Source organism: Bufo gargarizans, chromosome 3 (genome assembly GCF_014858855.1).
Source record: "Bufo gargarizans isolate SCDJY-AF-19 chromosome 3, ASM1485885v1, whole genome shotgun sequence".
Taxonomy (NCBI): Eukaryota; Metazoa; Chordata; class Amphibia; order Anura; family Bufonidae; genus Bufo; species Bufo gargarizans.
Genome location: NC_058082.1, coordinates 107,784,481 through 107,802,382, shown reverse-complemented (window position 1 = coordinate 107,802,382; position 17,902 = coordinate 107,784,481). Strand labels below are relative to the sequence as shown.

The 17,902-nt window shown below is 41.3% G+C and overlaps 1 protein-coding gene across 1 annotated transcript in view; it reads left to right on the top strand.

Moving 5' to 3' along the window:
• Nucleotides 1–17,902, top strand: part of CSAD (cysteine sulfinic acid decarboxylase) — a 74,061-nt gene that overhangs the window by 28,664 nt on the left and 27,495 nt on the right. Inside the window, exons 6-7 of the mRNA XM_044285495.1 lie at nucleotides 15,866–15,945; nucleotides 16,217–16,271. Coding sequence (XP_044141430.1) covers nucleotides 15,866–15,945; nucleotides 16,217–16,271 — 135 coding nt within the window. The remainder of the gene's footprint in view (nucleotides 1–15,865; nucleotides 15,946–16,216; nucleotides 16,272–17,902) is intronic.

Below are 17,902 nucleotides of genomic sequence, written 5' to 3'. Positions count from 1 at the left end.
GTCTTATAAAGCAAAAGATGCGGTAATTGGCAGTGCGCCACTGGCAAGAACATAGGTTCAGTGTGTCTAAAACATTTTTTTGAGAGTCCAGTGCCTGTTTTCGCCCAAAATCCTGCAATTGGTCTTGATACTTTAGTAAAAGACACCTGCTTAGGCCGAGTTCACATCAGCTTCTCCTCCGTTGTAGGAGCAGGAGAACAGAAAGGATGGATTTGGCACATAACTGAGCCGGACAGAACCTACGGACCCCATAGACTATAATGGAGTCCATTAGGTTTCTGCTCAGAGGAAGATTTTTGAAGCGGAGACAAAAGTCCTGCATGCACGACTTGTCTCCGCTTCAAAAATCTTCCTCTGAGCGGACCCCATTATAGTCTATGGGATCTGTAGGCTCCGTTAGACTCAGTTATGTGCCGAATCCATCCTTTCCGTTCTCCTGCTCCTAAACGGAGCAGAACGGAGAGACTGAACGCTGATGTGAACTCAGCCTAAGTAATTCTAAGTCAAATGTAAGCAGCAGATATGCAGCAGTTGAAGGGTCTCATATAATTTATTGCATTATACGGTTGATAATATTGACTCCTAACAATACCAACAAAATTGCTGATCTGTTATGTATGTCCTACATTTACACAATTCTAGCATGTTCCTTGCTTCTATAGCTCACCTCGCTAATTTGCTTTTGAAGAATTGAGCCAAATCTTAAAGTATGACTGAGCACATTGTGGAATCTGCTGATGTGTATTAGCACACGGTACTCAGTGTACTGTTTACTCGATGCTCAGGCTATTAATATGCATTTTTCAATCCTGATTGCAATTTGAAGATAAAAATATAAATATTTTCTGGCTGAGAGATGTACAGACTGCATCTGCTGCAATTTTTGTAAAATAGCTCTTGAGCGCCTCCTAGGGGTTCTTTTATTAGTTGCACTTTCTACTACAATACTGTGAGACTGTCAACTAACCACAGATGTGAGTTGCACCCAGGCCAGCATTATGTTCGATGGTGGCACCTTCTCTCAGTGGCGTAGCGTGGGTTGCCAGCACTCGGGGCAAGCCAATTATTGCCCCCCCCCCAACCTGTCGACATGCCCCTTTTTTTACAGATAATAGGTAGTAGATGTCAACTGCAGTCCTATGTAACACCACACGTAACACAGTGATAACTCTCTGAGTACAGATAATCTAATATATGGATAGGAGGCCCTAGAATTCAGTTCATGCACAGTGTGGCCTGAAGTCCTCCCCCCAACCTTACCATGAAACAAATATGTGGATGGACATTACATAAGAGGCGGCAATAGTAATAAAGTCCCCTATAGTGTCTGCAGTAGTTATAATACCTCATACAGTGGTCCAAGTATTTATAAAGACCCGCTGCAGTGTCCCCTCTGTATTATTATATATAATTGCACCCTCTGCATTATTAGTATAATGACCCCCTCTGTATTAGTAGTATATTGGCCCCATCTGTATTAGTAGTATATTGGCCCCCTCTGTATTAGTAGTATATTGGCCCCCTCTGTATTAGTAGTATATTGGCCCCCTCTGTATTAGTAGTATATTGGCCCCCTCTGTATTAGTAGTATATTGGCCCCCTCTGTATTAGTAGTATATTGGCCCCCTCTGTATTAGTAGTATATTAGCCCCCTCTGTATTAGAAGTTTTGGTCCCCTTTGTATTAGTAGTATATTGGCCCCCTCTGTATTAGAAGTATTAGCCCCCTCTGTATTAATTAGAAGTATTGGCCCCCTCTGTATTAGAAGTATTGGCCCCCTCTGTATATGAAGTATTGGCCCCCTCTTTATCATTATGGCTCTCTCTCTATCTATCTATCTATCTATCTATATATATATATATATAGTAATCCTACTCCGACCTCCCCACCCCCATAGTGCCCCCAGTGCTGCCAGCCTTAGGATGCATACCTCTCTTCTTCACTCTGTCACCGCTTGTGGCCTGTGTTCGGGCGCAGGCGGTCACGAACACATCACCATGACCCGGCGCAGGAGGTCACAGTGAGGTAATCGTGATCTCCTGCGCCATTCAACTGCCTCATAGGCTTCAAGCCTGGCCTAAAGCTTATGAGGCATAAAAGAGGGGACGGGAGCCATAGGCTTCCATCAGCCCTCAGTTTACTGCCTGCTGACTGGCACCCCCCGCAATTTGGTGCTCAGGGCAATGTCCCCACCACCGCGCTACGCCACTGCCTTCTCTTAACCCCTTTCCATAAAGTTGCACTGTTATAAAACGCCATATAGTATGATAGCTAAATAACTTCCATAGAGTTGCCTAGATAAGAATTCTATATAGTCAAAGTGTAAAAAGAACTTACTACACAGTACCTACATAGCAATGACAAAGTAAATACTACCATACAGTACTCAGTTAACATTGACATACAGTGACAATACAGCAGCTCCATACTAAAATTAGATGAAATCAGTGCTATACAGTAATATTCCCATCTAAACATTTGTGACATATCACTACCATATGCCACAAATGTCAGATAGGTTTTGGACTCTGGGACCTGCGCCTATCTGAAGAACAATGCCTCTGAAGTGAAGGGAGAGCAGCCATTCATGCGCAGCCACTCTCCGTTCAGCACTTCGAGGTGGCTTCACTGGCTGCTCTAATTTCACTTTGGAGGCCCCATTCTTGAGATAGGAGTGGGCTCCAGAGGAGGGACCTGTATCTATCTGACATTTGTGGCATATACCAATGATATGCCACAAATGTTTAGATGGGAAAACCTCTTAAATTAATTTACTTATTTTACTGTCTTATATAGTGCTGACCAGGGGCGTACCTAAAGGCTCGTGGGCCCTGGTGCAAGAGTTCAGCTTGGGGCCCGTCCCTCAGTCCTCTGTGGCCAGGGGCGGAGAAGCACATAGCCCTGGTGCTGCCTGAGGTAACAATTAAAAGCCCCCCTCACGCCAAATTCTTGACCTAACCCCTTCCCCCCCCCCCCATCGAGAGGTGTAACTTGAGCAACATGAACTTTTCTATAATATAGGTTCTTATGCGGCACAAGGGTCCTTGGGTCCTCTTAGGCTCCTGGGACCCAGTAGCGACTGATACCGCTACACCTTCTATAGCTACGCCCCTGGCATTGATAGTCCACCGAGTTTTACCAACATTAACATCACCCTCTGTCCAAGTGGAGCTCACAATCTAAGTTCCCTATCAGTTTGCCTTTGGAGTCGGCTAGCGATATGCCACAAATGTTTAGATGGGAATAGCCCTGTAATATTAGGAAGGCCAATGATAACATACTTCATCTGTTCAGTTTGGTTTGCCATAATTCAGCATAGAAGATTGCTCAAGAGAGGACAGAGAGGGACCACAGACCAGGTATTTACTACTGAACAGCTTTCTGTACTTGGCTATGTAAAACAGAAATGCTGCAAAGCCAAACATGCACTTTTTAAAAAATAGAAACCCATTTTCCTGTGGCAATACCTAATATGTTTACTTTTTCTTATTTATTAAAGTTTTACAGAATAATCCCATTTTTTTTAACCCAAAAAATGTTTTAGTGTCTCCATAGTCTGAGAGCCATAGTTTTTTTAATTTTTTTGACCGATTGTCTTAGAGAGGGTTTCATTTTTTGTGGGATGACATGACGGTTTAATTGGTACTGTTTTGGGGGGGCATACGCCCTTTTGATCGCTTGGTGTTGCACTTTTTGTGATGTTAGGTGACAAAAAATGGCACTGTTTTTATTTTTATTTTTTAGGGTGTTCATCTGAGGGGTTAGGTCATGTGATATTTTTATAGAGCTGGCTGTTACGGACGCGGAGATACCAAGCAAGTTTAGGGTATTTTATCTCTTTAATTTTTTATTATAAATGTGCGTATATGGGAAAATGTTTGATTTTTTTTTTTTACTTTTTTTTACTTTAGATCCAGTGGGTCTGATGGCTCTACAATACACTGCAGTACACTGTATAGTGTACTGCAGTGTATTTTCATTTACAGTAAGGCGTCCAGTTGCCATGGTAACCATTGGGACGCTGCCACAGCAGAGCAGCGGCCCGATGGAAGGGGGGAAGACTATCATCACAGCAGCGCAGCCCTGATCTTCTCAACGCTCACTGAGGAGATTGGAGCTGCGCTGCTGAACGCTGCGATTGGTCAGTCAAATCTGACTGACCAATCACAGCGATTCAAAGGCAGGCACCACGCTGATTGGTCCCTGCCGGATGCCCAGACAGCTCTGCTTTCCTTGACACCCGTTTACATGCCGGTGTTACCGCAAGTGTACTTGCAGTGACACTTTGATCTCATGACGTAAGATGCGGTAACTAACACCATATCATGACGCACATGTCATTGGTCATTAAGGGGTTAAGGGGAACCTAAAAAAATAGAAGCTCTTTGCGCATATTATTGATCAAAAATATGTCGGGCCCATCTACTGGTTGACAAGGTGGTTTCCATCAGACGGGGCCTACTGTAACACATGCCTCCCCTGGGCTAACAGCCTACAATATGGGCAAAGTAGAATACAGCTATGTAATCCTGCTAATTAAAAGCACCCAGAAAATGGATGTTGGTGCACAGTTCAAAATCACCAATAGGGGGCGCCACCCCCCAGCAGTATTATCAAAGGGAAAGAAAAAAAAATAATGAACCAGCACTTCCATAATGTATAAATATGAGAACACAGGTGCACGCTACCTTGGCTGAAATACAATGTAATACATAGACCTACAAGTAACAGCACACTGCTTATCAAATGCACAAAGATATAAACAAACGATGATTACATAGCTGTACAGTGGTCCCTCAAGTTACAATATTAATTGGTTCCAGGATGACCATTGCATGTTGAAATCATTGTAAGTTAAGTAATCAGTTCCAAAGCCCCAAAATGTCATCCAAGATTAAAGAAAATGAAGATTTAAGAAAAATAAGCAGATAATTAAGATGAATAAAACAAGTTCTTACATATAACAGTCAGGAATAGCTGCTAACTAGCAACTAAGGGTACTTTCACACTAGCGTTTTTCTTTTCCGGCACTGAGTTCCATCAAAAGGGCTCAATGCCGGAAAATAACTGATCAGTTTTATCCCCATGCACTCTGAATGGAGAGTAATCCGTTCAGGATGCATCAGGATGTCTTCAGTTCAGTCATTTTGACTGATCAGGCAAAAGAGAAAACCGTAGCATGCTACGGTTTTATCTCCGGCGAAAAAAACGGAACACTTGCCTGAATGCCGGATCTGGAATTTTTTTCTATAGGAATGTATTAGTGCCGGATCTGGCATTTAAAATACCGGAATGTTGCACCCGTCCTTCTGCGCAGACCGGAAAAAAGATGGAAAAAATAAATGCCAGATCTGTTTTGCCGGATGACGCCGGAAAGACGGATTTGGCATTTCAATGCATTTGTAAGACGGATCTAGATCCTGATCAGTCTTACAAATGCCATCAGTTGGCATACGTTTTGCCGGATCCGCAAGTGTGAAAGTAGACTAATACAGCTATTTTATCAGAGAAATGACCTTGATTGGTTGGAGCTGTTAGCCCAGGAGAGACATGTGTTAGAGTAGGCCCTGTCTGATAGAAGCCACCTTGTCGACCGTTAGATGAGCCTGACATATTTTTGATCAATAATACGTGCAAAGAGCCTCTATTTCTTCTAACAGTAAGTATAGCAACCAATCAGTTTATTTTATATTAATCGTTTGCTTGCTTATACCTTTGTGCAATTGAAAAGCAGTGTGCTGTTACTTGTAGTTCTATGTATTACATTAAAGGGAACTTGTCACCATCTTATGGCTCCTTAAGGACAGTATAAACTGGTGACACAGACACTGAGCAAAATGCTGCGTGGCTTTCTTGTAATGACCCAGTTGATTCACATAAAGGGGTCTCTGGGCATTAATAAAAGTAGTGAAAGTACTTAAATATTACTTTATTATAAATACATTCCCAAATATCTTTCATTAGTTATAATGGCTCGTTTTGTCTATGGTGTAATCAGCAGGATAAATAAAATGGCTGTCGTCCTGTTAGTACACACAAAATCTGTCCTAATCACACAAGCAGGACTTCAGAACACTGAGGTAAAGAGCTGCCTCATCCTCCTCTCCTACTTGTCAGGGATTATGATCCTGAATACAGATGATAAGTGTCCCGAGGGTGTCACAACCTATTGCAGACCCTGTGGTGCCTGGGTTTAGAAGGTCACAGCGGGTGGCTACTAGTGTTGATCACGAATATTCGAATTTCGAATTTTTATCGTGAATATAGGTACTTCGAAAATTGGCGAATATTTCAAATATAGTTATATATATTCGTAAATTCGAATATTTGAAAAAAAAAATCCCTTTATTTTTTTTCGATTTTTTCTTTTTAATCAGTACACATGATCCCTCTGGGCCAATAAGAAGGCTGCAATATACTTGACTTTAGGAGTAGTAGTGTTTGCGAATTTTGCTCTATATTAGTTTTTTTTTAATATTCGCTATATTGCTATATATTCTTGTTTTAGAATATTACGAATATTCGAAAGACGAAGTTATAGCAATATAGCGAATATTCTAAAAAAAAAACGAATATAGAGCAATTTAGCTAATATAGTGCTATAATCTTTTTTTTTATAGTTGTAATTTTTTTCCAATCTGAACTTCAGATGAGAAAAAAATGACAACTATTAGACAAAGAAGATTATAGCACTATATTAGCTAAATTGCTCTATATTCGTTTTTTTTTCGAATATTCGCTATATTGCTATATATTCTTGTTTTAGAATATTACGAATATTCGAAAAAACTAAGTTATAGCAATATAGCGAATATTCGGAAAAAAAATCGAATATAGAGCAATTTAGCTAATATAGTGCTATAATCTTCTTTGTCTAATAGTTGTAAATTGAAAAATTAGCAATAAAAAATTGGAATCCGAAAATTCGAATTACGAAAATTCGCATATTACACAATCATTACCTTGCCGATTTACCTTGCCGATTTTTCGAGTAAAAAAAATCGTAGAATATAACGAATATTCGAATTTGCGAATATTCTACAAATATTCTACAAAGTATTTGCGAAATATCGCGAATTCGAATATGACCCCTGCCGCTCATCACTAGTGGCTACTCGCCCAATATCAAGGGCTCACTCCATGACCAAGTTGTCGGAATGGATTGTGGTCCAGTTTTTCCTGTTTTGGTTTATTATCCTTTTTGTCCTTTCTAGGTTTCGGTGGTTTTCCTTTCAGCTGTTCTTTTTCTGCCACTCCCAGCCACTATTTAGTCTCTCGTCCTACTTCCCTTTTTGCCAGATATAGACCTTCCTTTCTGGGTATCTATTCTGACCTCACGTGGCGTTGCTGTGGAACCTGCTGAAGCTGTTGGAACCAGTGCTGTTGGATCTCCCTTTTCTCTCAAGTTTGTGTCCTATTGTCTGCTGTCTACCTTCGGGGATTATATGCAGTGTTTGTATTGTTTGTCCACTCCCTGTTGTTACCCTAGGTGTCAATGGTGAGGACTAGTGCTCCCACAGCCCTACTCACTACCTAGGGCTTATTTCAGGGTAAGCCAGTGACGAGGCACGTGATCGGCGTACAGGTGAGCAACCCATCTAGGGACGTCAGGGTAGCCAGGTGCCAGTGTTAGGTGAGTTAAGGGTCACTACTCCTCCCTCTCCCTTGTGTTAGGGCACCCGGTCTCCATTCCCTCTGCGCCGCACGTCTGGTACCTGCCTTACCAGACGTGATAATAAGATCTTCAGCTGAATTTCTGTGGGAATGGAGTTCATGAGGAGACATGAAGTACAGAGAGGAGGGTGGGGATGTGATAATGAGCAGCAACTCTTATACAGTATACAGTCTCCATTACCACAGCCCCACATTACGACAGTCTGTCCTGTCCGTCCTCTCTGTACTCCATGTCTCCTCATGACCTCCATTCCCACAGATATTCAGCTGACGATCTTATCAGATGTATTCAGGATCATAACCCCTGACAAGCAGAGCAGAGAGGAGGATGAGGCGGCTCCTCAGCTCAGTGTTCTGAATTAAATTGTCCTTCTGTATGATTAGGGCAGGTTTTGTGAGTAGTAATAGAATGGCGGCCATTTTATTTCTCCTAATTATTGCTCACCAGACAAAACGAGACATTATAATTACTGAAAGGTATTTGGGAATATATTTATAATAAAGTAATATTTACCGTAAGTATTTTCAGTAATTATTTTTTCCTTATTCCCGGAGAACCCCTTTAAATCTATATTGAGCAGCTCCAGTATGAGACAAGCACTGAGTACAACCTCCTCCCCATCCCCAAATTTCTACAGGAAGAAAGCTGCTGTCAATGGTGGGGGGGATTCAGGAGCTTATTAACATGAGGACACCCTCGCATGCGCTCTGTATCGAGTGGACTCCAGTGCTTGGCTCGTACTAGTGCTACTCAATACAGATTTTAGCAAATCAACTCAGTCATTATAAGAAAGTGAGCCAGTATTTTGCTCAGGGTCTTTTTCACCAATTTATGTTGCCTTCAGATAGGGCACCATAAGATGGTGACAGATTCTCAATTATTAAGAGTTCCATTTGTGTTATAACCATTTGTAGATTTCTGCAACAAAGTAAGTACTGTATTGTACATGAATCTAGTGAGGAGTGTAATGCCTCCCACGGGCGCTCGTGGTGCACAAAAAAGTCTTTGAGACCAGAGAAAATTTCCTTTGCATAAGAACAAGACTACAAATAACCCTGCAAGAGTGCAAAGAATTACACACAGGGGTCCATACAGTGATGAGATGTGTTACAAATGCCAGGGTCTTTAAGGGGGCATATGTCCCCTCTTCAAAACCCCAGGAAAAAAATAAAAAATACATGAACATTTATAAACATAAGACAGGCTTATGACTGTCCCTGGGTATTCATTATAATCAAAATAAAAAAATTGAAGGATTAAAAGAACAAATAGACAAATTGCCTAAGAATAGCGAATTTGATGCCTGGCAGGAAATAATATGCAAGGGATTGGACAAAACAGAGAATGAAATTATAAATAAAAAAACTAAAAAGCACTTGAATACACATAGGAATCATCAAATAGAGAGATCGGGGGACTGTCTTGACTCACCCTAAAGAGAGACCTTACAAAGGCAAATAGGTGTAAAAAACACTACACACAACAACTATGCTGTGTCAGTGAACAATAGATATGAACAACTATCTGACCAGCCTTTTTTAGACCACATTCCAGCTCACCACAGAACACGGATGAGACACAGAGAACAAACACCTCCTATTCACAATCAGGAATCACACAAATACCACTACAATTTGAGGCAGAGATACCACTACTCACAACAGAATGTAGAAAGGAACCAGTATCACAACACACAGAAAAGGAATCACTACTCGCACTTCACAGCAAACCACGGGGAAACTTCGAGACACCAATATCAAAGATACACGGAAGAGCAAGAAAGACAAGAAGGAGTAAGAGGAAAAGAATCATCACACAAGAGACACCGTTAATAATGAACACGGGATCAATAATTAATCTGAGTTCGGTGACATTAACCACTACACAGAATAAATTGTTAGAAAAGGGACTTAAATTTGCCCCCACTGAAAAGGTCGATAAATTTTCAACATACATAGGGATACAAAAGTTTATTAGAAGTGTTTGTTTAAAGAAATACTTCTTGAAAAACCCTATGATAAGAGATGGGGTGAGGCAGGATGGCCCCCTGAAAAACCCTACACAAAAAAACTCTATAACACAAAGCTCTGGTCTAAAAAACAAATCAAGTATGTTCCCAAGGAATGAAATAAGCCGAGAAGTAGTAAACCTTTCAAAAAAATGTGGAGGAAGACATAAGAAAAATGAAAGTTAGACCCCCTTATCGAGATAACTTAACGAAACAAGAACTTTCCGCATTAAAACAACTACCAAAAAAAGAATCAATCACTATACGCCCTGCAGATAAGGGAGGTGCTGTGGTCATATTAGATACCATAAAATATAACAATGAATGTTTAAGGCAACTTGCGGACAGTAAAACATAAATAAAGTTGAAAAATGACTCCGTAGATAGATTCGACCAAGAGTTGAAAGAATATTGTAAGCAAGGCTTGGAACAAAAAATAATATCCCAGCAGGAATTTGAATTTATCTTGGGCACACAGAGGAGACTTCCGGTCTTCTACTGTCTACCCAAGATCCACAAGGAGTTGGAAAATCCCCCTGGCCGACCAATCGTGTCGGGTGTAGAATCGATTACGTCTAATTTGTCTAGCTATATAGATACGCAACTACAACCAGTTCATATATCAAAGACACAACCCATATTATTCAGGCCCTGGAAAGTATAGATAATCAACCGGAGTGGATTATGGGGACCCTGGACATCCAATCCCTCTAAACAGCAATTGACCATCAACAGGGGATGGCGGCAGTGAGGCAACAAATGGAAAGGGAAGGAACAATTGAGGATATACATGCCGATTTTATCATAGACGGCATAGATTATATCCTCAACCATAACTACTTCTATTTTGAGGGTGCCTATTACCTACAGAAATGTGGGACTGCCATGGGGACCAGATTCGCCCCCAGTTAAGCCAATTTATTTTTGGCAGAATGGGAACACCAGTATATTAAGCCGAAACTGGGGGCGGATCTGGCCCTGTGGCGTCGCTACATTGACGACGTAATTTTTGTCTGGAAGGGTGATAGGGGAAATCTAGATCTCTTTTTGAGGGAGATTAATGAGAACCAACTGAACCTGGTATTTAAAGAGTATAGAATTTAACGTGCTTAAATTTAAAACGATACCTTTATTATTCAACTGGGTTATAGAGCAAAAGGAGGTTTGCTCCAAGTGATATCCCGACTATGATACATACATTGGGACAAAGACTCCTCTTATAGAGAGGGAATAGATTCTAACATACGGTCAATAAAGTGCCGACTTGGTAAAAAAGAGAATGGGGGTGGTGGGTAGATGGATGGGAAAATACTCTTTCCCTAGATGACCCTCAAGATCTAAGATCCTGTGCCCAGGGTTGTCCCCTGATGGTGGAGACACCCTGTCCCCGTACCTAAGTCTCTTTATTGCCCTAAAAAGGCCCTACTGGAAGACCTGGATTGAAAGCAAATAAATCCAGGGAAAACAAAAAAACACACATATACAGATGAAATCATGTGTAAACAATAAAACAACCCCAACGCGTTTCAGCTGCAGATGGCAGCTCATCAGGAGGTGATGTGAACGTAGGGAACAACAAAAATAAACAGATAACATAAAATGATACTTAGCTCCTATATAATATATATAACCTGTTGGGTTCTAATAACGATGATGAGCAACCTCTGTCAAGGGAGACATTACCGATCAGAGGGGGGCCCTTGGAGAAGATGCATCCAGGGTATAGGAGAACCTGGTATTTAGTTCCACTATTAAAGAAGACACTGAATTCCTTGACCTGACAATCAAAAAACTGAATAATAGCTTTGTTTCCAATACATTCTACAAACCAACAACCAGGAACAGTTTCATTCAATACTCTAGCTGCCACCTCCCAAGATGGCTGAGTAACATCCCAGCTGGCCAGTTCCGTAGAATTAGGAGGAACTGTACGGAGGACCATCTCTTTGAGGAGGAGTCAGCTAGAATGAGGAAACTGTTCCTGGAGAAAGAATATCGGATGAGATAGTGGGAGAGGCCTTAGAAAAGGTCAGAAAATTAGATAGACAGACCTTTTTTGATAACCAGGTGGAGGAGCAGAAAGAGAAGAAGAAAAAATCCCAGACAACTGAAGAGATTAACAGTATGATTATTCTCCCCTTCAATGATGATTATAGAAAAATACAAAAAATTGTAAAACCACACTGCACCAGGGCAGTGTGATAGGCCAACTCTTACCTACATCCCCACAGGTCACATTTACTAAGGCACCTAATTTGGGCATTAAAATAGCCCCCTCAGTCAAATACAAAAATAAGAAGAAATCCCTTTTGGGGACTTGGATGGACCTAAAGGGATTGTTCAAATGTGGAAAGTGTATTGCATGTAAAATTAACAATAAACCCCGTAAGACCACAACAGTCTCTTCTACACAAAATACCTTTGACTGGCAGATTAGGGACTGCCTCACGTGCAACTCTACCGGTTTTATCTACCTGATCCAGTGACCATGCAATAGACAGTATATTGGTGGGACCAAACGACTACTAAAGACGAGATTGGCTGAACACATAGCCAATATTAAAAAAGGTTATGAGAAACATTCTCTGTCCAAACACTATAAAGAGGTCCATAACAGTGACCCAACCAATCTCGTCTTCTTGGCACTGGAAAAGGTAGATCAGCACTGGAGAGGAGGGAACTTTATTAAACAGATGTCCAGGATGGAATCCCGACGAATATACGAATTTGGGAGTCTGTTACCAGCAGGGTTGAATTCGGATTTGGAGCTCTTCAGCTTTTTGTAGGTGGGTGCCCTCGGCTCGATGGGGGTCGCATGTCTGGCCGTGTATCGACACTGCGACCCTCCCTCGTCCTTGGGCCCCCCCCCCTCACTGTTGGGCCCCACTCCTGAATCCATCCCTGAATTCACTCTTATATATGAAAGGTTGCCATCCTTGAATGAAAGGATACTTTCCTTTTGAGATATGACTTAGTATTATCCCATGTTGATGTCGGAACTAGCTATCCACATATATTATTAACAGTGTTTTAATTGTGTTTGAACTGTGTTTTAGATGAATATATATTTTAAAAACTGTGAATAAACCGCTGGGGCAACATACGAAATACTGCAGAAACTGATTTTTGAATGGAACTTGATTTGATAAAATATAGGGTCTTATCTAGAAAATACATAAAAGAAGAAAAAACCACAAGAAATAGATCACAAATAAATCGCAATGAATGTTTTCTTCTCAAATAAATCAGGCAAAAAAATCACAAGAAAAAAACTACAAGTCTTAAAAATCGCAAATATAGAATCCTAGATTCTGGATCCGGCTTCTGGATCCGGCTTCCATGTTTTGATTACATCTTTACTGAGTATATAAGGCGGATACAGACAGGTGTAGCGTAACCACTGAGGAAGGGATAGCGACATATCCCGAAACGCGTCTGGTAAACGCCACACACCTGTCAAAATACTTCCAGTCGCATGGCCATGCAGACATTATTATAAAAATTCGGAAGATTGGACCTCTAATTTACATACCAGAGACGTCATCTCCGGATGAAAGAGGAAGCCGCGTAAGCATGATCCCGTGAGAGTTTGTAATTACAGCAATCGAGGAGTGCGACGCAAGACGCTGGAGTTTCCCGCACTACTCGCCCCTCGACAAACACCAGCGGAGACACCTTAATAATCCTTGGAAGAAGGAGGTAAGCCGCTGAAAAGCCGAGATTACTGTCAGCTATAATTAGACCAAACACCGATAATATGAACTTTCGGACTGTATTCGAATATATTCACAAGTAACATCATCGTACACAGTTTATTGCGATTGTTGTCTGTTGACCCAAGATCAACCTCCTTAACCCTATAAGGCAATAATGAGCAAGAATAACATTCACAACAACTGCGATTACTTTGTCGATTATCTTTGTTGAATATTGTCGACTATACTGAGGATACAACATCAAGCCTCACAAGGAACCAAAAGCATTATATGGTGAAAGAGATCCTCATTTGCACTACGGACTCTCACAGTAACACGCAGTAGTTGTCCCATTGTGGTGATTGTGATTCAAATGATATTATTGATGCAATTTTTATTAATTTTATGTACTTGATTTTACATACCTGATATTTTATTTTTCAGAATAAATGTGTGCTTTATGTTAGAGTGCTCGCCTAATATATACCCTTATTCAAAATTAGCACCGTGGGTTCACAAATAATTTCATTTTCAAAAGCTCTAACCTAAGTATGAAGCCTCTAAATAATACAAACATACATTACCACATAATACCACTATGCAAACAAGTATTGTCTCCATAATATTATGGGACAAAACTCAGAATACCAAGACCAATATATACCTACAATAAACTATACCAGTGATGGCGAACCTTTTAAAGGCTGAGTGCCCAAACTGCAAACTAAATTGCAAAGTGCCAATAGCAATTTAACCTGAATACTTCAGTCCAATATAGTATATCCTCTATGTACTTTATCATTTAGCTATACTAGCCTGCCTACATTCAGTGCGCTGCCTGTGGTGTTCATAGTGCGCCCTGCGCTGATGAATGGCAGGAAAAGTCTAAGGCATAGTGTTACACCATAGACTTTTTCCAGAGTGCGAGTGCCAACAGAGAGGGCTCTGAGTGCCGCCTCTGGCACTCGTGCCATAGGTTCGCCATCACTGAACTATACCATACTGGTACCGAATAAACACCACTATATAAAAAAACAATATTACCGTCCGACAGTGACCATATAGTGCTAGGAACCAGTTTTGCACAGATCCTCTGCAGACCTTATAAGTGATTTCAGTACAGGCAAATCAAATGACTCCTAGGGGACATCCTCACTGATTGTGGTTGTTCACCTTTTCATTTTTACTCCATCTGGTCCAGACCTCCATGACCAGGTTTCTCCCAGGTCACCTCTTTAGTCTGTAGAAAATACAGACTTTATCGTCTCACTATTCCAGCAGCACCAACCCCGCGCACAACCTTTCCACAGTAAAAGAGCCCCATATAGTTATAGTGGCCCTCTGTATTCTGCACAAAATAACGGCACCCCTCCTTTGGACCCTCCCAAAGTAAGTGCTACTTTTAGTGTCCCCTGCATAGCAATAATGCCTCTTTTAGACCCCACACATTAATATTGCTGCTTCACTGTCTTTTTCCACAAGCAGAAGTGCCCCTTTTAGGCCACCACTCAGTAATAATTTCCCCTTTGTCTCCTGTCTCAGTAATAATGCCCCCCTTGGCCTCACTTTTTTTGTACACCCCAACACAGTAATACTACCCCCTTTAGACCCAACACATTAGTAGTGCCATAAGATAGCAATAGTGGCCCCTTTACGCCCCCACTCAGCAAAAATGCCTCTTTTGTGTCCTCACTCTTTAGCAATGTCTCTTTGCCATCAGCAACCAGACACAAGTGTGGCGGTGCAGTGATGTCATCATGCTGCCTGCTCCAGGCTGCTGACATCCTCGGTGTGCTTGCGTTGTCTCACAGCATACAAGAGTAAAATGGCCAGACAGAGAGCCAACAGCTCTCTGCTCCACCATAGCTTTTAAGCCTATCCATGTCCTGAGGATGCAGATACAGTTGAAAGTGGCACTGACTGTCATCCTGACCATGTTCTTGAATGATAAAGGGAGTCTGACAGCAGTTTTGACAGTGCTAAACTGCTGACTACATTAGTTAGGGCTGAGAAGAGAGGTACAAACATACCTTTTGTGGAGATTTCCTCATCAGGAGTAGTGTGATTATGAATTTTTATTTTGCCAAATTCTGCTCCTGCAAGTGCCTAGATATGAAGCTTCACTGCGGAGTGCTCTATGGCATAGAGCAGGGATGGCCAACCTGTGGCTCTCCGGCTGTTGCAAAACTACAACTCCCAGTATGCCCAGTCTGCCTACAGCTATCAGCCTTCAGCAGGGCATGGTGGGCGTTGTGGTTTTACAACAGCTGGAGAGCCGCAGGTTGGCCAGCCCTGATATAGAGTCTATGCTCTGTGAAGTGCTCCCTGTCGGTGCTGGGGTCTTGGGTTTGTATTCAACCAGGAACAATGTCTGCACAGAGTTGTATGTTCCCCTGTGCTTATTATTTCTTCCTCTACCCTGAAGCATTACAGTCTATGTATTTTAATATTGCATTTTTATATATTATTATATTGTGTCATTTATAGAGTCACTATTCTATCCAGAAGGGGGCAGCATTTCTCGGCATTGGAACAGATAATGTAATCCTGGTGAAGACAAATGACAGGTAGGTCTAGGTCCCTGGGATCAGTGAATATTTTAAACCTTCTAGTTATTGTTTTTAGTTTTCTTTCTTCACGTTTTCTCCATCTTTGTGGCAGCTCAGTTACGTAAAGTTGTCAGTATGGTTACATGATAGTGCCGTACTCTTTTATAATCACAGCCAAGCCAACTTCTGATGAGCTTGGTGTAGACACATGATAAAACCCTGGATGTCAGCAATTTTCACACCCAGATATCATACTGTGTATGTGAGTGTACGCTGTTTGTTTCAACAGAGGGAAAATGATTCCAGAAGATTTGGACCACAAAATACAAAAAGTTAAATCTGAGGTAATTTAGAGAAATGGCTGGTATGTTATATAATGTGAGCAAATCATAAAAATCTGACTTAAGAATTGGCGTGTACACTACGTGCAGAATTATTAGGCAAATGAGTATTTTGACCACATCATCCTCTTTATGCATGTTGTCTTACTCCAAGCTGTATAGGCTCGAAAGCCTACTACCAATTAAGCATATTAGGTGATGTGCATCTCTGTAATGAGAAGGGGTGTGGTCTAATGACATCAACACCCTATATCAGGTGTGCATAATTATTAGGCAACTTCCTTTCCTTTGGCAAAATGGGTCAAAAGAAGGACTTGACAGGCTCAGAAAAGTCAAAAATAGTGAGATATCTTGCAGAGGGATGCAGCACTCTTAAAACTGCAAAGCTTCTGAAGCGTGATCATCGAACAATCAAGCGTTTCATTCAAAATAGTCAACAGGGTCGCAAGAAGCGTGTGGAAAAACCAAGGCGCAAAATAACTGCCCATGAACTGAGAAAAGTCAAGCGTGCAGCTGCCAAGATGCCACTTGCCACCAGTTTGGCCATATTTCAGAGCTGCAACATCACTGGAGTGCCCAAAAGCACAAGGTGTGCAATACTCAGAGACATGGCCAAGGTAAGAAAGGCTGAAAGACGACCACCACTGAACAAGACACACAAGCTGAAACGTCAAGACTGGGCCAAGAAATATCTCAAGACTGATTTTTCTAAGGTTTTATGGACTGATGAAATGAGAGTGAGTCTTGATGGGCCAGATGGCTGGATTGGTAAAGGGCAGAGAGCTCCAGTCCGACTCAGACGCCAGCAAGGTGGAGGTGGAGTACTGGTTTGGGCTGGTATCATCAAAGATGAGCTTGTGGGGCCTTTTTGGGTTGAGGATGGAGTCAAGCTCAACTCCCAGTCCTACTGCCAGTTTCTGGAAGACACCTTCTTCAAGCAGTGGTACAGGAAGAAGTCTGCAAGGTAAGAAAAACATGATTTTCATGCAGGACAATGCTCCATCACACGCGTCCAAGTACTCCACAACGTGGCTGGCAAGAAAGGGTATAAAAGAAGAAAATCTAATGACATGGCCTCCTTGTTCACCTGATCTGAACCCCATTGAGAACCTGTGGTCCATCATCAAATGTGAGATTTACAAGGAGGGAAACCAGTACACCTCTCTGAACAGTGTCTGGGAGGCTCTGGTTGCTGCTGCACGCAATGTTGATGGTGAACAGATCAAAACACTGACAGAATCCATGGATGGCAGGCTTTTGAGTGTCCTTGCAAAGAAAGGTGGCTATATTGGTCACTGATTTGTTTTTGTTTTGTTTTTGAATGTCAGAAATGTATATTTGTGAATGTTGAGATGTTATATTGGTTTCACTGGTAAAAATAAATAATTGAAATGGGTATATATTTGTTTTTTGTTAAGTTGCCTAATAATTATGTACAGTAATAGTCACCTGCACACACAGATATCCCCCTAAAATAGCTAAAACTAAAAACAAACTAAAAACTACTTCCAAAAATATTCAGCTTTGATATTAATGAGTTTTTTGGGTTCATTGAGAACATGGTTGTTGTTCAATAATAAAATTAATCCTCAAAAATACAACTTGCCTAATAATTCTGCACTCCCTGTATATGT